Consider the following 25615-nt stretch of genomic DNA (forward strand, 5'->3'; position numbering starts at 1 on the left):
ATAATGGGGGAATCCCTCATCCCCAGTTGTACCAGCAGACCCAAATTAGGAAGTAGGACTGTGGGCATAACTGCAGATATAAATGCGGCTACTGCAGTGGTTCCAGCTGTGCTGCCTATATTTACTGGGGGGAAGAAGAGAAGTCATTGCAATCAGAGGTGCTGACTCTACCTCCCCTACAGGTGTCCGTCTTCTCATCAGTGCGATGCGTCGGTTGGTGAGGCAGCTGGTGCCAGCATCGCAATTGCTCGGTTATTCTATTTTGGGCGATGGAGGGGTCTGAGGTACAAAGGGGTCTGGAGTACAGAGGGATTTGAGGTACAAAGGGGTCTGGGGGACAGGGAGGTCTGAAGCACAGAGGGATCTAAGGTGCAGAGGGCTCTGGGGTACATAGGGTACTGAGGGACAGAGTAATCTGGGGTACAGAGGGGTCTGGGGTACAGAATGTTCTGGGGGACAGAGGGGTCTGGGAGACAGAGGGGTCTGAGGTACAGAGGGATCTGGGGTAAAGAGGGGTCTGAGCAGGGCACAAGTCCTGCAGGAATGCATGGGAACTGAGTTCCTGCACTTTTTCTACAGCAGGAACACTGTTCCTATTAGCAGGAGTCCTGCAGGACCAGCCCTTAAGTGGATATCTTGGTTGAGCTTCCACACTTTTTTCCCAGGACTTGGCCTCTGGGTCTGAGGTATAGAAGGGTCTGAGGGACAAAGTGGTCTGATGTGCAGAGGGGTCTGAGGGACAGGGGTCTTGGGTACAGATGGGTCTGGGACAGAGGGGTCTAAGTGATGGAGGGGTCTGGGCCTGGGGGACAAAGGGGTCTGGAGTTCAGAGGGGGCTGAGGTACAGAGGGGTCTGGAGTACAGAGGGGTCTGAGGTACAGAAGGGTCCAGGGACAGAGGGGTCTGGAGTACAGAGGGGTCTAGGTTACAGAAGTGTTTTGGGAACAGGTGGGTCTGGAGTACAGAGGGATCTAGGGGACAGAGTGGGTTGGAGTACAGAGGGGTCTGGGTGCAGAGGGGTCTAAGGTACAAAGGCTTCTGGGGGACAGAGGATCTGAGGTACAGAGGGGTCTGAGGTACAGAGAGGAGAAGATGTCAGAAGCCCAGAAACCACCAGATTTGGAGAAGAACCCGCGTACGAGTTGCCAACTCATGGTCACCAAGCAGAGGCCTGTGATTAGACTGCTGCACCCGGTCACAGGGCCAGAACCAGTGACATGGTCGGAGGATCACCGAGTTTTAGTGTGCACCTGCAAACCGTCTGGGAGCAGGTGTGCCACAGCACCAGTGCTGGCTGCAGAATAAAGTACAGATAGGACATGAAAACTGATTGTAGCAGATACAGTGCGATCAATTATTAGGATTTAACTCAGGATTCTTCCAAAGCCCCAAACAGTTAAAATTCTACCCCCCATATTTGTGGGGGGTTCATATAATATAGCTGATTCTGTATGCCAACACTAGAACAACAATAGGTGTTACATGCAGTGTAAATATGAAGCATACTGCATACAGAGAATGGCGTATAGTCGCCAAGTAAAATAGAGACAGAAATAAAGCAAACAGTTGTGAGAAGAACAATGGGAGTTTAGGGCCATAATGTATTCCCTGTTGACTGTAAACTTTCTAAGGCTCTGATATGGAAGATGAAGCCACTGAATACAAAGCACAATACAGACATGAAAACGTGAATGTGTAAAGAAGGCAAATCTAAACATTCATTGAGGGTTACATTGTGCAGACACTCTTTATTTTTAACTTTGTTTACATTGTATGTACAGTAGTTCAATAAAATATCTAGAGCTTCTGGGGACATGTCTACTCTTCATCATGAAGTTTTTGCTGTGGAAACATAATACAGAGACAGTATGAGATGATGATCATAATGAAACAGTTAAATAACTTAATTAAAGGGAATGTGTCGCAAGAAAATGACCTATTAATTAAATAAAGTTTTTATGTTAAACATATTTTTTTATGAATTTTGATAATGTTTTACATTTTACTATCTATATTATAAAATAATTCAGAAATTTTACAGTATTCAGTCTGACCACTAGGCCTAAAACTAAGTTGAGACTTCCTGTTCTGTATGTAATGATAAGGAGGAAGCTGCTATTGTCTTATCTACTTACTGTGGACACCAGTAAGTAGATAAGACAATAGCAGCCCAGCCACCCCTCCTTGTTGAATGACCTCTGCACAAGAAAGAAGACTCATGAATGTTAGTACCTATGCAGTAAACATTGACTTCATGTTATGTGTCTTAGCCATGGATAATAACCTAGAAGTATTCTAGGGAAATTTATTTCAATATCATTAGATTTTACTGAGGTTATTGTAACTGACAACTCTCACCTTGCCACCCACATCTCTGCTTTTGGCTCTCAACTTGTTGACTTGAGACTCTGCAATATCTGCACGTTCCTCAGCTTCATCAAGCTCGTGTTGGACTTTACGGAATTTGGCCAAGTTTGTGTTGGCTTGTTCCTCCTATACATACAATTCAAATCAGTATTTCTAATAATAACTAAAGTAACGAACAAGGAAGATAGTACCTGTTTGGATAGCTTCATATACTTACAGCTTCTTCTGCTTGTCTTTTATAAGCTTTCACTTTTAGTTGCAGCTTATCAACAAGGTCCTGCAGGCGAGCCATGTTCTTTCTGTCCTCTTCAGTCTATAAAGATAAAAAATAGATATACAAAAGCCATTCAATCTGTCATATAACATTTAATGAAGCCTCCATCTTTCTGTTATACCTGGTAAGTGAGCTCTTTAATGCGTCTCTCATACTTCCTCACACCCTTAACAGCTTCTGCATTGCGCTTCTGCTCTGCCTCCAGCTCATTGTCCAGTTCCCGGACCCGAGCCTCCAGCTTCTGCAGCTGCTTCTTACCACCTTTCATGGCAATCTGCTCAGCCTCATCCAGACGCTGCTGAAGATCTTTAATAGTCTGTTCCATGTTCTTCTTCATTCTCTCCAAATGAGAACTGGTGTCCTGCTCCTTCTTTAATTCCTCTGCCATCATGGCAGCCTGTAAAAGAGCATGTATCATATTATCTGCCATTATGACATACAGGTAGCCAAAAGCTAAATCCTTGGAACGTTGACTTTACGAGATACATACATCAGTAATTGCTTTCTTGGCCTTTTCTTCTGCATTGCGGCACTCCTGAACTGCCTCTTCAGCTTCTGACTGTAGTTGGGCAATATCAGACTCCATTTTCTTTTTCTGATTGATCAGGCTTGTGTTCTGTGGGACACAACATAATCCATTATGACCAGGACCTTGTGGGATCAGTAGATTAAGGTGCCGAAATCGTGGCAAAGGTGGTTTGTTTCCAAAATATTCTTAATTCTTATAATAAGGAATATAACTCTAGATCATGTTATTTTTTCCCATTTATGAGGAAGGGATAACTAAATAAAGTGTTAGAAAATAAGGTTCTTCTCACCTGAGAATGAAGTAGCTGGACTCTCTCACTGGTCTCTATTAACTCTTGTTCTGCAAGTTTGCGTCCTCTTTCCGTCTGCTCCACCAGCGACCGCAGTTCTTCAAGTTCAGCTTGGAGCAGCATGTTTCTCCTTTCCACAATTGCAATGTTTTCTTTAAAATCATCATTGGCTCTCAATGCATCATCCAGTTGAATTTGAGTGTCCTATGAGAGGTAACACTCACTGGTTAAAAGTATGTTCCAAAAAATTATGTCATAGGATTGTAAAGAAGCGTTGATATGTGTCAACAAAAGACTTCAAAGGAGTAAATTCACTGGTTTTAAAATAATATATATTCATATAACATGGTAACTGACCTTAAGAGTGCCTTGTGCCACCTTTAAGTGTTTGTGGGCCTCAGCTGCCGCACGATTGGCCTGGCTAAGCTGGATCTCCATTTCATTAAGGTCTCCTTCCATCTTCTTTTTAATCCGGAGGGCCTCATTGCGGCTTCTAGTCTCTGCTTCTAGCGAGGTCTGAAGGGAGTCTACCAAACGCTGCCCATTTCTCTTGACTTGTTCCATTTCTTCCTCTTTTTCTGCCACTTTTCTCTCAAACTCAGACTTTATCTGGTTGAATTCAAGTTGCGCACGTAAAATCTTTCCTTCCTCATGCTCCAAAGAGGCCTGAAATGTAAAGGCATATTAGACTTTAGTCACATAAAAACAAGACTATATCTCAATATCTGGAAGAGCTTAAAGGGGTACTCCGGTGGAAAACTTTTTTTTTTAAATCAACTGGTGCCAGAAAGTTAAACAGATTTGTAAATTACTTCAGAGATATCAGCAGAGAGCATTGTGCTCGTGATGTCAGCAGAGAGCTCTCTGTTCCATAAAGAAAATTATTTCTTCTGTAGTATTCAGCAGCTAATAAGTCTTGGAAGGATTAAGATTTTTCAATAGAAGTAACTTAAAAATCTGTTTAACTTTCTGGCACCAATTGATTTAAAAGAAAAAAGTTTTCCACTGGAGTACTCCTTTAATCCTTGCTAAACTACCATGGTATCATCACCTCAGCTTCTTCCAAAGCAGACTGGATGTCCATCTTCTCTTGCTCTAGTTGTTTTCTAATTTTTTCCAGTTCATGTATGCTCTTTCCACCCTCTCCAAGTTGCTCTGTAAGATCTGAGATTTCCTCTGTGGAACAAAAATCTTTTATGTAGTAAATCCTTATTTATAGTGAATTAATGCTGACACCTCTGTCCGTGTTAGGAACTGTCCAGATTAGAAGCAAATCCCCATAGAAAACCTATCCTGTTCTGGACAGTTTCTGACATGGACAGAGATGTCAGCAGAGAGCACTGTGGTAAGACTGGAAAGAAATTCACAGCAGCTGATAAGTACTGGAAGGGTTAAACAAATTATATAAGGGTTAAACAAATTATATAAGTAATTTACAAATACGTGTAACTTTCTGGCACCAGTTGATTTGAAATTTTTTTTTCCACATGAATACTCCTTTAAAGAAGACCTGTGGACATTATTTACAAGAAAAAAGTCTATTTTTGTAGCATTTTGTAGCCATAGGTGCCTTCATTTTAAGACTCCTGAGGAAGCCTCCGTAGCTGGAGGCGGAACGCGTGGGGTCAGCTTCTCCCTGCTTTGGATGTGAGGAGTCCCGGTAGCAGCACTTTAGCACTGAGCCTGACAGCCAGACTTGATGGACACATAGCACTTTTTTTCAGGTCGTAGTATTGCACTTTACATTGGGCATACTTATTACATGCACTGAGTTTTAGTTCTTTGCACCTTATACTGGTCAGATTTATATGCACTGTGATTTACATATATTTTTTATTATATTTACATTGGTCAGGCTGCTAGGCGTTCTACATATTATATTTATATTTGCCAGGTGCTACTTATTGGTATAATCTCTAGAATTTGCTGCATACATTGGTTGTGTTCTATTAGTCCGGGACTGATTCACATCTTAGGGTAATGTGTACCCACTGCAGGGTGGGCGTAGTAGGATTATATTCCTCCGCTTTTGGATTATGTGTTTTTAACTGTTTTTAATTGTATGTACTCATCTGTCTGTTTTGAGAGAAATAAAGATTTATATATTTTTTTGGAACATATTGACTATTTGTGGTGTGCAATGTATATATGGCTGCTAGCTTTCTCTTTTCTTCTGGGTTCATAGTTCATTGCAGCCTATTGCACCCTATCTTTATTGAGGTGGTGCCCGTCGGTTTTTTTCTCTATTCATTTTAATGCTGTTGTTATTACATTGCTATGCCTCCCCATTCCCAAGATATAGAAACTTAACTATTTGGTTGACTATCTACACTTGGAAATGAACTTTATTTCATAAATGGGTGTAAATGCTAGGCTCAGGAGGGTGTGAAATGAGGCTCAAATCCACTATGTCTTGATTTTACAACCTTTTGGAAATAAACTTCTTGGCCATCTGACTATTCAGGGAAAAGTGCAGATGGTCAACTAAATAAAATCCTTATATCTTGGGAAAGTGGAGGCTTAGCAACAAAATAAAAACAGCACCGGGATTTTTTGATACTGACCAAATGTCTTTTTTTTACGTGGCCATACACCTTAGACTATTGGTTGGGCAAACCTGCAATTGGAGAGATCAGACTACTATCTAATGTGTATGGTGACTTTCCAATTTACCCCTGACAGATGATGTTGGGGAGTGAAGGATTAGGCGTCTGGAATTTAATCTGTCCAATTCTTTTATTGCTGGAAAGGTAAGCTGTTGTCAGAGTCTAGCAGTCTAGATCACTCCTCTTTCCATCACAAATATTCATCATGTGTACAAGGGAATCGGAAAAGGCAATTGTCGGCCAGATGTTTGAATTTAAAGTTTGCCTTTATAATTGTCAGGCAGATAAACACCTGCTTTTTTAAACATACCTTGAAGGTTTTTGTTTTCCCTTTTCAAAGTCTCAAGATGCTCCAAGGACTCTTCATAGGCATTCTTTAGCTTAAACAGCTCAGTGCTAAGTGTACGAGCTTCTTTTTGAGAAGACTCTAACTCAGTCTGAGACTCTTCAAATTTTTGTTTCCACTCTGCTAGGATCTAAATAACAAAGAGATAGTTACAAATGTACCAAATCGTATTCTGCATTTTACTGTCACCTTACTAGCATATCAGCACCTTATCAAAATTCCTTTGTTTTTTGTCCAGTGCAGCTGATGCAGCATTTGACCTCTCCAGGTCTACCATCAGGTCCTCAATTTCATTCTGCAAGCGATGTTTTGTCTTCTCAAGAGATGAACATTTTGTATTGACAGCCTCTACAGCCTCTTCTGCCTCCTGAAGCCTTTGTGCTAATTTTTTCCTATCAGAAAAGGGGTAATGAAATTTATAGATGTATAGATATTGAGTCAGAGCCAAGGCTTAATAATCATGGTTAAACAAGCCAACATCACACATGCAAAATGAAACAGGTATTATAATTTCACCAAATCATTTCACCCACCTTGGCTGCCCCGAATGAAGAAGAGCCTTCTAACAAACAAGCTTTATGCTCGTCTTATACAGAAGCATGAAACATAATCCAAGCAAAAAGCTTCTCTGTTGAAAGGAATTTTAAAGCTGGGATGCATTCAGGCACTTGCTTAGGTTAGAAAAGCAGTGGATTACCTTGGTAATATAGGAGCCAAGCAATACTTAACAACACACAACAGATAAACTAAAGCACGGAAGGAAGTATTGATACACAGAATATGAATGAGATTAAGTCCTGTTAATTCCATATGAATTGTATTATGGACAGTAATATCCTAAATAATCTAACTCACTTGGCCTCCTCTAGCTCCTCAGTCCTTTGAATAGCATCTGTCTCATATTTAGTTCTCCACTGGGCCACTTCTGAATTGGCTTTAGACAGAACTCTTTGCAGCTCTGCCTTGGCTTCTTGTTCTTCTTCATACTGCTCTCGGAGCAGATCACAGTCGTGGCGGGCAGACTGAAGAGCATGGGCTAGAGCATTTTTAGCCTACATTGACAAAGACATTTTTAATTACTTTACAAAAATGAAATGAAAAATGTGTTCTAAAAAGTTAAATTATAATATAATAAATATGGTGAGATGGTAAGACACGGGTTTACAATATTTCTTAGATTACCTTAGACTCTTCCTCCAATTGTCTCTTAAGGTCTTCCAGCTGTTGAGTGTAAGTTTGTTTTCCTCGCGTCAGCTGAGATACTAATGCTTCTTTCTCATCTAGCCTGCGTGACAGCTCCCCATTTTCTGTTTGCAGCTTTGACTTTTGAGAGACAAAGTCATTCAAGGATCTTTGAGCTTCTTCATACTTAGTCCGGTGCTCATTCATTTGGTCTTCTAATGTGCGACACATCTTCTCTAAGTTTGCCTTTGCATAGATAACAGCAATAAAATTGAATAATGAAAACCATTTTTAGGTAGCTTACATCAAAATAAATACACATGTAATACATTATGATTGTTGGCAAACAATACTAAGTGTATAAAAGGAGATGATTTCACAAATGGTCTTTGTAATATTTGTAATGTACTCTGATCTAATTTAGTCATACATTTTCATCTAACCTTTAAGTTCTTTTTAGTGTTATGGTATTAGACTCCATAACACCCAGTTTAAAGCTCAAAGAGAGGCATGCCTTGGGAAAATAATGATACAGAAATCAATATGGCATACATTAATGGCTTTCATCACTTTTTGTACATTCTCAGTAAGAAGTTCCAAAAAGGAGACAGTATATAGATCCGGGGTGTCCTAGTTATTTCTGCAGTGGGCTACTTCATTAGAAATGTATGCTTGGGTGGGCCTTTTTAATTTTTTACTGAGAAAAATATGGTCTTTTAGTTGTGTAATGCATTTCAATATAGTGTTAATTTGGCAATAAGACAGTAGGTGGTCATTGGTTCACTCACTTAAAAAATTTATAAATGGTCCATTATACAATTTTAATATAATATGGTTGTTCAGGCACTTATTTAAAAAAACAAAAAGTATATGGACATTTGGGCTTTTTTATGATCATTGGGGGCTTTGGGCACTCACTTTAATAATAATAAAAAAAAAGTTTATTGTCAATAAACTTGGGGACTGACTTGTTGGTGCTTGCATGGAGCGGCAGCATCTCACACTGTCACTGTGCACTGACTCAGTCTCCCTCTTTGATATCCAGCAGGCCGCACCTCCATGTTTGATGAGCTGCATTTGGCCTGCATGCTGCATGTTGGACCCCTGGATAAAGATGTTTTTTAAAATCTTTTCTCACCTTGGCTTTTACCACCTGTTCCATGTTGGATGCTACATCATCTAGCTCCAGTTTTAGTTCACTCTTCTCCTTTTCCAGCTTTTGCTTGACCCTCTGAAGGTTGTCGATCTGCTCACTGAGTTCAGCCACAGAGTCTGCATGTTTCTTTCTTAGTGTAGCAGCGGTGGCCTCTGATTGTAGAGTGGACTCTTCTAGATCCCTCCTGAGTTTCAGAAACTCTGCCTCCCGTTTCTTGTTAAGTTCAAGTTGCACTGAGGTGGCTCCACCAGCCTCTTCCAAGCGCTCACTGATTTCCTCCAACTCTCTGGACAGGTCAGAGCGAAGCTTTTCTACCTTAGCTCTTGCTGTTCTTTCTGCCTCCAATTCCTCCTCTAGCTCTTCAATACGTGCCTTAGGTAAGATGGAAATATATGCATCGATTTTTAGCAAGTTACCAAGGACAAATGTGAATTTAGCAAGTTTATAGTAATGTTGAAGCTGGTCAACCAAGATTTATTTGAAGCATGATTTATTTAAGTCATGTCAGGCCAGTTGACATGCAAAATGAGCATACAGTACTGGTAAAATCCCTTGTGTACCTGGTGTTCTTTCAGTTTCTTTTGTTGTTGGATGCCTAATAACTGCTCATCTTCCATTTTGCTGCTTTGCTGACTGATCTCGAACTCTTTCCTGTAACAGGAAGATAATGATAGAATATATTAAAGAAAAGTAATGTAGGAAATATACAAAAGACTATTTACATGCTTATAGTGTAACTGTATGCTAATATTGAAATGCTTTTTTTTTTATCATACTCACTTCTTTAACTTCTCTTCCAGCTGCTGTTTGTCATTCTCAAGGTCCATAACATTTTCTTGTGTCAATTTCAGATCACCTTCAAGTTTACGCTTGGCTCTTTCTAGATCCATTCTTATTTTCTTCTCTTGCTCTAAGGACCCTTCAAGCTGTGCAGAATGAGCAGTTACCATTAGTGACCACATTGAACTATATTTCATGCGCAGAATGAATCAATGTGCGCTACTTACATCATCAACCTGCTGCTCAAGCTTGGCTTTTGATTTAGTGAGCACATTGACTTTATCTTCTTCTGCTTGGAGGTCATCGAGGGTTTGCTGGTGAGCCTCTTGCAGAGCCTTTTTCTCTTTGGTAAGTTTGGCAATAATTTCATCTAAACTTGCCATTTCTTCAGTCAGGTTCTTGACCTACAATAAACAAAAACGTATGTCAAATAAAAAGTAAAAGGAAAAATACACATGATTTATTATATGGGAGAGAAAAAATCATCACCTTATTTTCTGTGGCATGTTTTTCCTTTTCCACTTTGGCTAAGGTGAGCTCTAAGTCATCAATGTCCTTCTTGAGCTCAGAACACTCATCTTCTAGCTTCCTCTTCTTAGCAGTCAGTTCTGCATTCATCTCCTCCTCATCTTCTAGTCTTTCGGTTTGCTCTTTTAGTTTGGCTTCCAGCTGGATCTTGTTCTTGATAAGCTGGTCACATCTCTCCTCAGCATCATTTAAGTTATCTTGCTCCTATAATTTTAGGCACATTCTCTATGAGGTCACATAACTGTACCTGTTGTATCCTGGAACCAATATTATTTGTATTTTCATGCTTTCATATTTAATGATAGTTCCTTTATTTGCATTGTGCCAGCATATTCTGCAGCACTTGTCATAACTCAATCAAAATTCACCCACAATCTCATGGAGAACATGCAAACTCTTTGCTGATGTTGTCCTTGGATTTAAAGCAAGGACCCAGCGCTGCAAGGCAACAGCGGTAACCACTGAGCAACCATTCTCCCCTATACTTACAGATTGAACTTGTAGCTGCAAATCATTTTTCTCTTGCAGCAAAGAGACCATCTTTTCCTCCAGCTCTTTGCGTCTAGAATCAGATTTCTCCAGGGCATCTTTCAACCTCTGGAACTCTTCCTTCATGTTTGCCATTTCCTTTTCTGTTTCTGCACTCTTTAGCAGAGGCTTAATCTTAAAGTACAGCTTCATCCAGGGCCAGTTTTTGACTCCCATGAAAGCACGGATGTTCCATTGAATTACAAGTAGAGCATCTCTGAAAAGATACAACACAAACTGAATTAGGAACGACATTAACCCCTTAAGGACGCAGGACGTAAATGTACATCCTGGTGCGGTGGTACTTAACGCACCAGGACGTACATTTACATCCTAAGCATAACCGCGGGCATCGGAGCGATGCCCGTGTCATGTGCGGCTGATCCCGGCTGCTGATCGCAGCCAGGGACCTGCCGGCAATGGCCGACACCCGCGATCTCGCGGGCGTCCGCCATTAACCCCTCAGGTGCCGGGATCAATACAGATCCCGGCATCTGCGGCAGTGCGCGATTTGAATGAATGATCGGATCGCCCGCAGCGCTGCTGCGGGGATCCGATCATTCAGAGCGCCGCACGGAGGTCCCCTCACCTGCCTCCTTGCGGCTCCCGGCGTCTCCTGCTCTGGTCTGAGATCGAGCAGACCAGAGCAGAAGATAGCCGATAACACTGATCTGTTCTGTCCTATACATAGAACAGATCAGTATTAGCAATCATGGTATTGCTATGAATAGTCCCCTATGGGGACTATTCAAGTGTAAAAAAAAATGTAAAAGTAAAAGTAAAAAAAAGTGAAAAATCCCCTCCCCCAATAAAAAAGTTAAATGTCCGTTTTTTCCTATTTTACCCCCAAAAAGCGTAAAAAATTAATTTTATAGACATATTTGGTATCGCCGTGTGCGTAAATGTCCGAACTATTAAAATAAAATGTTAATGATCCCGTACGGTGAACGGCGTGAACGAAAAAAAAAAAAAGTCCAAAATTGCTACTTTTTTAATACATTTTATAAAAATTTTTTTAATAAAAAATGTATTAAAAGTTTTTTATATGCAAATGTGGTATCAAAAAAAAGTACAGATCATGGCGCAAAAAATTAGCCCCCATACCGCCGCTTATACGGAAAAATAAAAAAGTTAGAGGTCATCAAAATAAAGGGATTATAAACGTACTAATTTGGTTAAAAAGTTTGTGATTTTTTTTAAGCGCAACAAGAATAGAAAAGTATGTAATAATGGGTATCATTTTAATCGTATTGACCCTCAGAATAAAGAACACACGTCATTTTTACCATAAATTGTACGGCGTGAAAACGAAACCTTCCAAAATTAGCAAAATTGCGTTTTTCTTTTTAATTTCCCCACAAAAAGTGTTTTTTGGTTGCGCCATACATTTTATGATATAATGAGTTATGTCATTACAAAGGACAACTGGTCGCGCAAAAAACAAGCCCTCATACTAGTCTGTGGATGAAAATATAAAAGAGTTATGATTTTTAGAAGGAGAGGAGGAAAAAATGAAAACGTAAAAATTAAATTGTCTGAGTCCTTAAGGCCAAAATGGGCTGAGTCCTTAAGGGGTTAAAGGGGTTCTCCGGTGGAAAACTTATTTATTTTTTTTAAATGAACTAGTGCCAAAAAGTTAAACAGATTTGTAAATTTCTTCTATTAAAAAATCTTAATCCTTTCAGTACTTTTTAGCAGCTGTTTGCTACAGAGGAAAATCTTTATTATTTGAATAAATTTTTTGTGTTGTCCACAGTGCTCTCTGCTGACACCTGATGCCCGTATCAAGAACTGTCCAGAGCAGGAGAAAATCCCCATAGCAAACCTATGCTCCTCTGGACAGTTCTTGACACGGACAGAGGTGACAGCAGAGAGCACTGTGGACAACACAAAAAAGAAATTTTAAAAGTAAAGAATTTCCTCTGTAGCCTACAGCTGCTAAGAAGTACTAAAAGGATTAAGATTTTTTAATAGAAGTAACTCACAAATCTGTTTAACTTTCTGGCACCAATTCATTAAAAAAAAAAAAAAAAAGTTTTCCACCGGAGTACCCCTTTAACACTATAATTCAGCCACTTCACATGTCCTCAAATAATAAAATATGGAAACTCATTGGTCCCTTTATTATTGACTTGGTTTCATTTACCTGCGCTCCAAAATCTTTTTAAACTCTCTTCTCATCAATAATCCTCGAGATTGTGCTTGAATTCGTGTAATAATTCTAGAGAGTCGCTCATCTCTCATTTCCTCAAGCAAACCCAAGAGACCAGCCTTGAAGAACACCTGTAAGGAAATTTCATATATAATGTTAGATATTTAAATGAAAAAAGCTATAATTTATTCCATCATCATCATTTAGATTTACAAAAAGGCAATTTTATTATAATATTACCTTTGTATGTCCAAACTTGTACTGCGTATGATCAATCTCCAGTGATCCAAGAAGTTTTTCTGCCCCTTTTCTGCTGTCAATGAACTGCCCTTCAGGTATGGCTGCAGGATTCAAGATTCGGTAACTATGAAAAGTAAAATATTTTAGTAGTGGGATTTAATTGCATTTCATACAGAATGCAAAAGATGACAGAAATGCCAACCTACCGCTGCCTGAAGTCACCATAAAGGATGCGGTTGGGAAATCCCTTTCTACAGATTCTAATACCCTCCAGCACACCATTACAACGGAGCTGGTGCATTACCAAGGGATTGTCCATCTCACCTGCAAACAAAAATACTCAGTGAAAATGCAATTGCGAAAGAAGCCTTGGAAAGTATTAAAATGGGTGTTCCAGCCTCTACCCTTTGATATATGTAAATATTAAGTTTTGAGAGTCCAACTGCTAAGATCCCCACTAATTAAAAGAACCCGAACAGCCGGTCACTTCTCCTTAAAGGGGTACTCTGGCCCTAGACATCTTATACCCTATCCAAAGGATAGGGGATAAGATGTCTCATCATGGGGGTCCTCTCTCCAGCACCCCTTGTCATCAGCCTCACAAAGCGAAGATCGCTCCATGTCTGATGACTCACAATACAGGGGCCGGATTGTTGTGATGACATGGCTCCGCCCCCTCATGACATCACGCCCCCACCCCCTCAATGCAAGCCTATGGGAGGAGGCGCAACGGCCGCCACGATGTCTAGGGCCGGATTACCCCTTTAACATGCCTCTGGTAGAGACAAGTTTTATGCAGCAGTGGCCTAGCATGGGGACCGCTGATCAATACAGCTGTTTGGGTGGTACAGCAACAACTGTACTGTGTGGAGTACAATGTTGACATGCCCTATTCTAGTATTTTCAATACTGTACTGTGGACATACAAAAAATACTTTATATAACATTACCTGGAGCCTTCCTTTCATTTGGGATGAGACAGCGCACAAAATGTGGGTGAGTGGTTTTCAGGTTGGTCATTAGTTTGTTAAGATTCTCCTGTTGAAATACATTATAAGATGATTACAAAACATACATGTTCTACAAAATACATAAAGAGCATGCATGACACTACATTAAGACAAACCTTTGAGATATACAGTTGTCAGCCAGAATTATAAAAACAACCTGCCTAATATTGTTTAGGTACGCCCCTCCAAACAGTCTGACCTATCAAAGGACGCACTCCATTAGCTCATTAAAGGTGTTCTGTGGTAGCTGCCACCATGACATTAGCAGCAAATCCTCTAAGGTGTGAGATGTGGCCAGACTTGTTTTTCTCAGCATATCTTACAAATGTCATCAGTGTCACCTGCACTAACCTGTCTGTACAGACAGGTAGTGCGGGTGACACTGATGACAGCCATACTTACCTGGCCCCGTTTTGTACTCCAGTTCTCCTGCTATCTTCTTCCATTGTTTTCGTAAAGGGGAAGACTTGGAGCATGGGCGATGCTTCCTGACGTCACTGCTGCTGTTTGCTGGCAGCGGGACCCAGCAGAGAAGTAGCAGCGTTGAAGTCAGGAAGCTCCGTCCATGCTCCAAGTCGGAAAGAAAAAAACAATGGAGGAAGATAGTGGGAGAACCAGAGCACAGAACGGGACCAGGTAAGTATGGGCAGGTTACAGCTTAAACTGATGACAGATTTCCTTTTAACTATTGTTCCTCAAACCATTCCTACACAAGTATTGCAGACCAGTATAATTACCAGGGGTGTACTTGGTCCACAACAATGTTTAGGTAGGTGGAATGTGTCAAAGTAATATCAAAATGAATGTCAGGACCCAAGGTTTATCAGCATAGCATTGCCCAGAGCATTATATTGTTTCCACTGACTTGTGACTCATCATACCTTGCCACCTACTTTCATTGCTCCATGCTCCACTTCTGATGCACATGTGCCCATTGTAAGCTCTTTGGGAGATGGCCAAAGATCAACATGGGTACTCACACCACTCTGTGGCTATACAGCGCTAAACACAAGAAGCTGTGATGCATTGTGTGCTCTGAAATCTTTCTATCATAGCCAGGAGTAACGTTTTAAGCTTCAGTAGCTTTCCTGAGGGATTGGACCAGGTTAGCATCTATCACCCTTTAGTCAGTTCACTAATTGTCCTTCCTTGGAACACTTTTAGTAGGACCAGCTATTCTATAGCACCTGCCATTTTGAAGGTGCTCTAACCTAGTTGTGTAGCCATAACTATTTGGCACTTGTCAAAGTTTCTCAGATCCTTGTCTATTTCTCCTTCTTCAAACACTTAGTGGGAGATATATCAAAACCTGTGCAGAGGAAAAGTTGCCCCGTTGCCCATAGCAAACAATCAGCTCGCTTCTTTCATTTTTAACAAGGTCTCTGCAAAATGAAAGAAGCAATCTGATTTGTTGCTATGGGAAACTTGGCAACTTTTCCTTTGCACAGGTTTGATAAATCTCCCCCATAAACTTCAAAAAATTACTGTCCACTTGCTGGCCAATATATGCCACCACACGTCACATCATGAGATAATGAACCTTAAAGGAGTACTCCAGAATAGGAAAATTGTACTCCATACTGCCAGCAGTAAAAAAATAAAGAGGTTCATACCTTCCTTCGCTCCCCCGGTGCCTCCGGTAACCCACTCTGGTCTTTACCTCTTGTAACTCTTTATTTTTGTACTTTTATATTTTATACTTTTATATTTTTTTTATTTATGTACCTCTTTATTTTTTTACTTCTGGCAGTATGGAGTACAGTTTTTTTTATTCTGGAGTACTCCTTTAAAGTTACTAGTTTAATGTTAAGGTTGATAAATATATATATATATATATATATATATATATATATATATATATAAATACTTCATAGAAGAATATTTAAAATGTGATCCTCACCCTATGCAGAGCAGACACTGTCTGGAAAGAAGATCCCTTTTTCTTTGCTCCTTTTCCTTTGCTACCAGAATCTGTAGGATGATATTATTGGATGATAATGTAGGATAAAGATATTGTTGGTCTCTATTTATAATAATTAATAATAACAGAACTAATAGATTACCTTACCTGAGTCACCAGCATAGTGGGCAAAAAGAAGCGCCAGCAGCTTGAGGGATGACTTCTGGTACAGCCCCACCACTGTCTCATTTAGTGGGTCCTTGTTCTTCTCCAGCCAGCCCATAATGTTATAGTCCACAGTACCAGCGTAGTGAACCAGAGCAAAGTGAGCCTCAGGCTTCCCTTTGATGTTCCTTGGTTTCTGGAAGTTGTTGGACTTGCCCAAGTGGTTATCATAGAGTTTTGCTTTAAAGGTCGTGTCAGAGGCTTTGGGAAACATGCACTCCTCTTCAAGGATGGACATGATACCCATAGGCTGCGGAGAGTGGAGAGATCTGTTAAATCATAGGTTAGGCAAAGAAAACTTTGCAGTCAATGTTTGTGTGGGATCTGTATTTGTACCTATCTGTAAGTACGGAGCTGAAGTATCTAAAAATGATGACATTTCATTTAGGGGTTGTGCCAACCTTTACATTTATATAATTTTACTATTTATTTAGACCACAGTTTTTTTTATTGACATTATCAAATGGCACCTACTAAAAATGGTTATCGTAATAGATACACATGGGTGGAAAGCTCTGCTTAGAAACCATGGTATTTGTAGCAAACAGTGCTATGACACACTGTGAGCATTGGTGAGCACATGATTTAGCACTCCTGCTCACCAATGCTCACAGTTTGGACTGAGCTGTATGGAACCAAGGATAAACGTGTGGCCATAGAAGGTAATTGTAGTTACAAAAACCTCACTACTTGTGGTTCTGCTACATCAACATGATAGAATTATTGGACACTTTTTTGGTGAAATGAGATTGTAGCACAACCCCTTTAATGTCACATGTGGAATCTTTCTTATACAGTATCTCACATAAGTGAGTCCATCCCTCACATTTTTGTAAATATTTTATTAAATCTTTTTATGTGACAACACTTCCTGTAGACTGCCGCGATCTCCTGGCTGCGGCAGTCTACAGGAAGTGCAGGCACACCCCCTCCATGTCTCTCTATGGGGTACATGGAGGGGGCTTGTCAGCCGCCGCATCATGTGGGGACGGAACGCCCCCTTTCCAGCATACTGCCGTGGCCCCGTCTGGGAAATCACAACGGGCCCCAGCGCTCGGACCCCCCGCGATCTATAACTTATCCCCTAACCTACGGAGAGGGGATACGTTATATTGCACTACAGATGTCCTTTAACCCATTCTTTTTTTTTTCAGATCCTCAGAGAGTTCTTTGCCATGAGGTGCCATGTTGAACTTCCAGTGACCAGTATTAAAGAGTGTGAGAGTGATAACACCAAATTTGAGACACCTGCTTCCCATTTACACCTGATACCTTATAACACTTATGAGTCACATGACACCGGGAAAGGAAAATGTATAACTGGACCAATTTGGACATTTCCACTAAGGGTTGTACACACTATTGTTTCCAAGGTTTAGACATTAATGGCTGTGTGTTGAGTTATTTTGGGGGGACACAACATTAAACACTATTATACAGGCTGTACACTCACTACTTTACATTGTAGCAGAAGGTCATTTCTTCAGTGTTGTCACATGAAAAGATATAATAAAATACTTACAAAAATTTGAAGGGTGGACTAATTTATGTGAGATTCTGTATCTGCTGTGTTACTATATATGTGACTGATATAATTGTTATCAGTACATCAGCTCCACTACGTTTATGCTATGGTCCATTTTGCTGCAATTCACAGCTTGTTTTGGCATTGAACACCTTGGTTGGAATACTCTCACCTTCTCTATGAGATCAATACAGGCCTGCAGGTCCATGCCAAAATCTATAAACTCCCATTCGATCCCCTCCTTTTTGTACTCCTCCTGCTCCAGCACGAACATGTGGTGGTTGAAGAACTGCTGTAACTTCTCATTGGTGAAGTTAATGCAGAGCTGCTCAAAGCTGTTAAACTAGAGAGAAGCAAAAGGGAAATAAATGAAAGTTGACACAGATGTTTTTCTAAAATAAAGAAACTAAAAAAAAAATATTTAAAAAATAGCAAAAACCTTTCATAGATGAATTATATCATACAGTCCAAATACACACTGGCCCAGATTTACTAACACTGTTCTATTCCTAGTCAGTGTAACCTGTCAGATTTATCACGGTTGGCTATGCTGTTTAGGAAATCTGGTGCATTTTTAGACTGTCTAGACTAGATTTAGATCAACTACTAGCTCACTTAAACTGTGCCAGAATCTTGTGCAATAATTGTGGCGCAATTTTGTAAACTAATTTAGGAACAAAGCTTCAAATATGCAGTATCATCTGCAGCAGATCCTGTATGTGTGAATACAGCCTAAAACACATAATAAATATAGCATATGTCACATAACCACATTTGCAATAGTAAACCTGGGCCAATGTCTAATGCCATACTTAGACTGGATAACTACCAAATAACTTCCAAACTGCTACCAAATGAAGCTAACCTGCATCATTCTTGATTCCATTTCAATGTTCCAAGCACTTATCTAACCTCTCATAAGGTTTTCAGAAAGACTCTTGTGGATATATTATATCAGCTAACTAATGGTAAAATACTCAGTTGATTAAAGGGGTACTCCGCCCCTAGACATCTTATCCCCTACAGGTGGGTGCTGCATGGTAGATCCAGGGGGTCCCCAGCAGTGGGACCCCGGCAATCTGACATCTTATCCCCTATCCTTTGGATAAAGGATAAGGCGGGAGATTTATCAAAACCTGTCTAGAGGAAAAGTTGCTGAGTTGCCCATAGCAACCAATCAGATCGCTTCTTTCATTTTTCAAAGGCCTTGATAAGAATGAAAGAAGCGATCTGATTGGTTGCTAAGGGCAACTGGTCAACTTTTCCTCTAGACAGGTTTTGATAAATCTCCCCCAAGATGTCTAGGGGCAGAGTACCACTTTAAATGGTTTTGTACTCTTCTAGGTGATATGTCTGTTTTTAGTATTTTTTACCAATAGTATATGGGAAGTTCATGCACTGACATTGAGAGTATTCGATATGAAGGGCTTTAACATGAAGTTATTTTGGTAATAACACTCTATTGATGTCTACTGCAGTTTTTGATGTAGATGACAGCAGGATCTGTGATGCTTATGACGAGATAGCTATATTACTTAGCAACAGTGAACAGTATCTTTTTCAGAAGTCTAACCTGATACTTACATCAAAGATCTCAAATCCAGCAATGTCCAGCACACCAATGAAGTATTGTCTGGGCTGCTTGGTCTCCAGCGTGGTGTTTATTCTCACCACCATCCACAAGAACATCTTCTCGTACACTGACTTGGCCAGAGCACCGATGGAGTAAGTCACCTGAATATGAGATAATGTTCTCGAATGAAAGCGGTGGACAAGAAGCAGGAAAAAAGTGTATGCATCTATTTAATAAAAATTCCAAACCTGTTGGACACTCTGTCCCTTGGTGACATACTCATTCCCCACCTTGACACGAGGATGACACAAACCCTTAAGGAGGTCAGCAGAGTTCAGGCCCATCAGGTAAGCAGATTTGTCAGCCTCTGTATAACAGGAAAGGTTCATGTAACATGGGTGAGTTCTACCATGGGTACTTTTATGTCTACAACACGGGCACATGGGTGCTCATGCAATGTCATAATAAACTGATAACACCCATCTACATAGATTATAAAAATAATAATACAAAACATATAAGTACATATCATACCTTCAGTTCCATCAGGCTCTGCCTGTTCTTCCCTTTGCTTCTGCTTGAACCTCATGTTTCCCATATGCATGATGGCTCCAGTTAGCTTGTAAACCCCAGCTTTTTCTTCAGCAGTAAAGCCCAAAACATCAAAGGCATTCTGTGTTCAGGAAAGTAGAACGGACAAGAATGTCACATACAAACCAGATATTGCTGAACAGTATTTTGGGGAAGGCAGATCATGATAATTAAGAAAAAGGAAGACATTAAGCCATTGGGTATTTACTGCCATCACAGAACTCTTGTTGCATCAATTTTATTTAGTGTCAGTCCCAGAAGTTTCCTTACATCTGTTGCCATAAGTTCATCAGCATCATCTATGGAGGCGACTGTGACCTCTCCTTGGGAGATGTAGGAATAGTCATATGGGTTGTTAGTGACCAGAAGCATGTCTGCAATAAAGAGAAACACATGTTTTTCTGTTTGAAATATAATAATAAGAATTCTATATTCTCTTCAATTTTACATAGAAGATATGAATAATAAAACTTTGGAATGAAAACCGTGTCTTATAAACACAAGCAAGAAAATACCCACCAAGAAGTTCTGGCTTTTTATTGGACAAGATCTGGTAGAAGATGTGGTAATTTCTTTCAGCCTTCAGCTGGAAGATGACACGAGATTTCTCTAGAAGATCTAGGGAGAAGTGAGAGCTTGAGTTGTGGAGGTTATTAAAAACAGCAATGTCATGGCGATATAATGGTAGGTTAACACTGCGTTCTTGTCTCCACTTAATATGTACGTTTTAAAAATGTATAAAGGAATACATTAACAGATGCTAAAAATGGATGCTGTTGTATGCCATACAGCAAAATGAGTTTCCCATTAACTTACATAAAAAAAATAATAATTTAACATATACCTTTTTTTTTTTGGCATACACAATATCGTAGTTGACTATGTTTTTATGTACAGCAAAATTAAACGCACTGTAACAGAAACAATGAAATGGAGACAAAAACACAGTGTGAACTAACCCTAATTTTTATATTGAATATAACTTATATATTATTTCTGGTAATAGAAAAAAAGGAATTACTAATTGGAGTGGACCAGGGTTCAGTGCAAACTTGGGGGGAATGAAACCCATTGTGGGGTTCCCTGGCAAAAAAATTCTCAGATCAGCTTATTCAAAGAGGCTTTAAAATGGGAAGGACAAAACATTCTACACGCTAGAGACATTTCATGCTTTCTCTGTCCTCACAATACCATGTTTAATGCTAAATTTGGCCTAGTGTTATATAGCAATATATGAAAGGGGTTCAAGAAATGTCCATCTTTGCTCTCCATGCAATGGAGTTTGTTGTGTGTGCGGAAAAATTTTTCAGAATCCTGATTTACAGAAAAGTTCTTCTTAAAGGGGTACTCCCGTGGAAAACGTTAATCAACTGGTGCCAGAAAGTTAAACAGATTTGTAAATCACTTCTATAAAAAAATCTTAATCCTTCCAGTACTTTTTAGGGGCTGTATACTAAAGAGAAATCCAAAAAGAAATTCATTTTCGGTGATGTCCTGACCACAGTGCTCTCTGCTGACCTCTGCTGTCCATTTTAGGAACTGTCCAGAGAAGCATATGTTTGCTATGGGGATTTTCTTCAGTTCCTAAAATGGACAGCAGAGGTCAGCAGAGAGCACTGTGGTCAGGACATCACAGGAAATGCATTTCTTTTTTGGATTTCTCTTTAGTATACAGCCCCTAAAAAGTACTGGAAGGATTAAGATTTTTTTTAATAGAAGTGATTTACAAATCTGTTAAACTTTCTGGCACCAGTTGATTTAAAAAAAAAAAAAGTTTTCCATGGGAGCACCCCTTTAATCCCTAATCTATTTGCCTTGGAAAGTTGACAGAAAGAATAAACTCACAAGTTTCTATGTCAGCAGAAGCCAGCTTTCCAGAGGCCCCAAAATGGATTCGGATGAATTTACCCTGAGTAGTTTAAAGACAGAAAAAGAGACAGACACAAAAGAAGTGAACACTTCTGACTAGGATAGTAGCAAATAGACTGTAGTACAGATAGAGGAAGAAAAACAAGACGTACAGTATATAAGAAGTGTATAAAAGGTTTGTAATAGGCAGGTGAAGCCTAATGAAGGAAAATGAGACCGCGTAGAAAACAAAGAGATTAAAAAAAATCAAGATCTTACAAATCGTGAGGAGTTGTCATTCCTGAGAGTCTTAGCATTGCCAAAAGCCTCCAGTGCAGGATTGGCCTGGATAATTTGATCCTCCAGAGTTCCCTAAATGAAGTTGCATAGGTTATTGTTAAGGCACATTTACACCTACTGTAAAAACAAATTCTATCTGCAGTTCCTCTCACTTAAAGTGGTATTCCTACTAAGAACACGTATCACCTATCCACAGGATAGGTCATAGACCAAGTTCCCACTAAGTATTTTTGATCATTTTTTCCACCTGTAAAAATGTCCATTTGTGTTCATACACACATTAAGTTTCTAGCCTCTTTTTCCTCGTATTTTGGCATATATTTTGGGCTGTAATTAAAAAACTATAGCAATATGGCTAAACATGGTCATATAGCAATATGGCTGAAGACACGGACTTAAACATAGTTAAAAATGCAAAAATGGTCTAAAAATACAGCAGTTTTTTAAAGCCATAAAGTTACAGCTCAAGAAACTGTATGTGAACATAGCCATACATGTGTAAAAGCTGTGGTCCTCACCATTGGGTCTTCCACTGATCATGAGGACAGGGGTCCAGAGCCCCCTATTACTTCACGCATTCACAGTAAACATAGGTTGTATGAATGTGCTTAGTGGAAATACTCCTTTAACTTTTCCCACTTAGTTTTACCTCTGTTTATTCTTTACCAACCACTTTGCACATTCAGCCATTTTAACTACCACATGACTGTAGTGCCCATTACCTTGTTGGCACTGGCTGCATCTTTTTTTCCTCCAATAGCAGCAATACTGGCAAAGTACTGGATGACACGTTTGGTGTTTACAGTCTTTCCTGCACCAGATTCTCCACTAGGGAACATGAAAAGGGAAATAAGCAAAGCAGTGACTTGACTCCGAATGATATGATCTAGACATTGAAGAAAAAACTCACGTGATAAGGATGGACTGATTCTCACGATCTATAAGGAACAGGAGAAAACCTATTGAATGTCTCACTTTTATAAGAAAATATTATATATAATGTATATACAGTGGTCCTTCAAGTTACAATATTAATCGGTTCCAGGACGACCATTGTATGTTGAGACCATAACTCTATGGAAACCTGGTAATTAGTTTTAAAGGCACCAAAATGTCATCCAAAAATAGGAAAAAGTGAGGATTAAAGAAAAATAAGTAGATAACTAACACAGATAAAGCAAATCCTTACATATAAAAGTAATAAAGATCTGCTGGGAGCTGTAAATCACTGTCTATGTCAGTGTTTTCCAAGCAGGGAGCCTCCAGCTGTTGCAAAACTACAACTCCCAGCATGCCCGGACAGCCAAAGGCTGTCCGGGCATGCTGGGAGTTGTAGTTTTGCAACAGCTGGGGGCACCCTGCTTGGGAAACACTGGTCTATGTAGAGGACGGCAGCTTCCTCAGGTCCTGTACAATACATACAATGTCCTAAAAAAAAAAGTAAAATGGAGCCGCCCTCACCTGGTGTCCAAAGGAGCAGGTAACCCTGGTACAGGTAAAGTGTACAGAACATGTAATACCTCTCTGTATTGTAGGGGGCGCTACCAGACACCAGTCAGTGCATACACTTCAGTAATACAGGGGTTTTACCAGTGAATGCCCATTCTGATTGGTTGGTTCTTCCAGCCATTGACAAGTTTCACAGATCTGGACTGCCTGTAGCATTGTATGTTGAGTCTGGTTTCAAGCTACAATGGTCCAGAAAAGACCATTATATGTTGAAACTATTGTATGTTGAGGCCATTGTAAGTTGAGGGATCACTGTACTGAGTTTGATTTTGTTTTGTTGATGTTGAAAATAAAAACAAATGTAGAAATACTAAGATAAAGGTATCTGACCTGTGAGCATGTACTGATAGGCATTGTCAGAGATGGAGAAGATGTGAGGTGGAGCTTCACTCCTCTTTTTCCCCCGATAAGCATTCACAACCTCTGCATTGTACACAGGAAGCCACTTGTAGGGGTTCACGGTCACACAGAACAGTCCTGAGTATGTCTGGAAGGAGAGAAAATAACTTCATGAGGAACCTAGAATTGGATTAAGTAAATTATCATCCTTCATGAAATAATCCTATGGATAAAATAGGAACTGATGTCTAAAATATTTAATGAATATGGAATTAATTAATTCCAAAAGGCACTACAATGTGATAAAATCAGAAACGCGCTGTCGTCTCTTACATAGATCATCCAGGCTGCATAACGCTCTTTGAGGTTGTACAGGACGGCTGGTTCATGCAGGAAGGTCAGCATTGCCATGTCCTCAATTTTATCAAACTTGGGAGGGTTTTGTTGGTGAACGTCACCTTCCTTTACAGTAACAGTCTGGAACAAGAAATAAGACAAAGTAAAGGAATTACATTGTAACCCAACATAGATATTGACTGTGCTTTGTTACAAGTTAATACTTCTAATGTTACACTGTAGACCTCACACCCCACATTATCCCATACCTTTCCACCTTCAGTTTCAGCTGTCACTTTCCCTCCATCACGGCTGATGATTTTGGCTTTTACAAATTCTTCCTGGGAATCTGGGATGAAAACTTCTGTCTTGATATCAAAAATACGGGTCTGGGCCTCTAGACGTTCCTTGTCAGACTTCCGGAGGTAGGGTGCGGCAGCACCAAAATCCGCCATTGCTGCATCACCCATTGTAAAGTCTACAAGAGGGAAAAATATAATAAGTAAAATATATATAATTTCCCCTTTTTCTTAAACATGGAACCTGAAATATGTAATAACACACTGTTTTGTAAATCAAGGGAGTTAAAGGGGTCTATGTTATGCATTAAGCTTCCGAATTTTGTTCATAGGATGTACTTCAGTGGTCTCCAACCCATGGCTTTCCAGCTGTTGCAGAGCTACTGGTAGGTGTATAAAAACTATTATATAATATATATATATATATATATATATATATATATATATAAAATTATATAATTGTTTTTGTGTGGTTTGATGTCTGAATATTGTCAATTTCCACATCCCTTGACCCAGGATCATCTACTGAATATATCAAGAAGGCCAAGGAAGACACAGGTACTGAACATAGTTCATAGCTTAATGGTCAAATTCTCTCACCTTGTTCTTAATAAAAGGACCAGAGAGAAGACAGGTTCTGTAAAATAAAGAAAACGTGAAGCAAGACATGAAGGGGCAGCTCAGGAGGAGGAATCTGGGACAGAGTAGTTAACATGTTAGTGGAAGGAGAGATAAGGATCCAGTGATAAAATGATACACAGCTATTTATAGATGAGAAGTCAATGAATGAAGTGTGAGATACATACGTGAGGGGTGAGATGAACAAATGACACTTATGGCATATTATGCTCTAACATTACAGGAGCTCTCTGGTATTACTACTGTACATGATGAAAAGCTACCCTTAATATTTGGGACATGCATAACATCATATCTGCTAAAGTGATAATAAATAATAATTATAATACAAAAAACTACATTTATCATGTAGTTCTCATTTCATTTCACAAACTCCCATATACTTGGAATATTCCTAACAACTACTTTCTTTTCCTATGATCTTTTAAATGGCTTTATTGGACAAGGGCATCTAAGAGATAGCTACATATACTTCAGTTCTGCATGTGAAATATGCAGTTATTATAGCAATGAGACGTTCATGGTTTCCCCAGGGTCCCTGCTC

General features: G+C 39.7%; 1 protein-coding gene across 3 annotated transcripts in view; it reads right to left on the reverse strand.

Moving 5' to 3' along the window:
- Positions 1–1029: 1029 nt before the first annotated feature.
- The window catches only part of LOC130276726 (myosin-6), a 51892-nt gene continuing 27306 nt past the window's right edge, over positions 1030–25615 (reverse strand). For all 3 annotated transcript variants that reach the window (XM_056526469.1, XM_056526479.1, XM_056526490.1), the window contains exons 2-39: positions 25033–25069; positions 24403–24611; positions 24131–24274; positions 23789–23945; positions 22860–22887; positions 22672–22777; positions 21929–22021; positions 21647–21710; positions 20321–20419; positions 20072–20175; positions 19745–19883; positions 19459–19577; positions 19222–19371; positions 17810–17980; positions 16056–16362; positions 15888–15958; positions 13928–14015; positions 13184–13301; positions 12978–13101; positions 12732–12868; positions 10547–10802; positions 10019–10261; positions 9757–9933; positions 9530–9675; positions 9310–9400; positions 8732–9121; positions 7594–7839; positions 7267–7463; positions 6620–6803; positions 6376–6541; positions 4511–4635; positions 3817–4125; positions 3460–3663; positions 3132–3257; positions 2763–3038; positions 2585–2680; positions 2359–2493; positions 1030–1842 (exon numbers count right to left, since the gene is read on the reverse strand). In XM_056526469.1, the coding sequence (XP_056382444.1) occupies positions 1819–1842; positions 2359–2493; positions 2585–2680; positions 2763–3038; positions 3132–3257; positions 3460–3663; positions 3817–4125; positions 4511–4635; positions 6376–6541; positions 6620–6803; positions 7267–7463; positions 7594–7839; positions 8732–9121; positions 9310–9400; positions 9530–9675; positions 9757–9933; positions 10019–10261; positions 10547–10802; positions 12732–12868; positions 12978–13101; positions 13184–13301; positions 13928–14015; positions 15888–15958; positions 16056–16362; positions 17810–17980; positions 19222–19371; positions 19459–19577; positions 19745–19883; positions 20072–20175; positions 20321–20419; positions 21647–21710; positions 21929–22021; positions 22672–22777; positions 22860–22887; positions 23789–23945; positions 24131–24274; positions 24403–24603 (5811 nt within the window). In that variant the 5' untranslated portion in view covers positions 24604–24611; positions 25033–25069 and the 3' untranslated portion in view covers positions 1030–1818. The remainder of the gene's footprint in view (positions 1843–2358; positions 2494–2584; positions 2681–2762; positions 3039–3131; positions 3258–3459; positions 3664–3816; positions 4126–4510; positions 4636–6375; positions 6542–6619; positions 6804–7266; positions 7464–7593; positions 7840–8731; positions 9122–9309; positions 9401–9529; positions 9676–9756; positions 9934–10018; positions 10262–10546; positions 10803–12731; positions 12869–12977; positions 13102–13183; positions 13302–13927; positions 14016–15887; positions 15959–16055; positions 16363–17809; positions 17981–19221; positions 19372–19458; positions 19578–19744; positions 19884–20071; positions 20176–20320; positions 20420–21646; positions 21711–21928; positions 22022–22671; positions 22778–22859; positions 22888–23788; positions 23946–24130; positions 24275–24402; positions 24612–25032; positions 25070–25615) is intronic.

This window comes from Hyla sarda, chromosome 1, assembly GCF_029499605.1.
Source record: "Hyla sarda isolate aHylSar1 chromosome 1, aHylSar1.hap1, whole genome shotgun sequence".
Lineage (NCBI taxonomy): Eukaryota > Metazoa > Chordata > Amphibia > Anura > Hylidae > Hyla > Hyla sarda.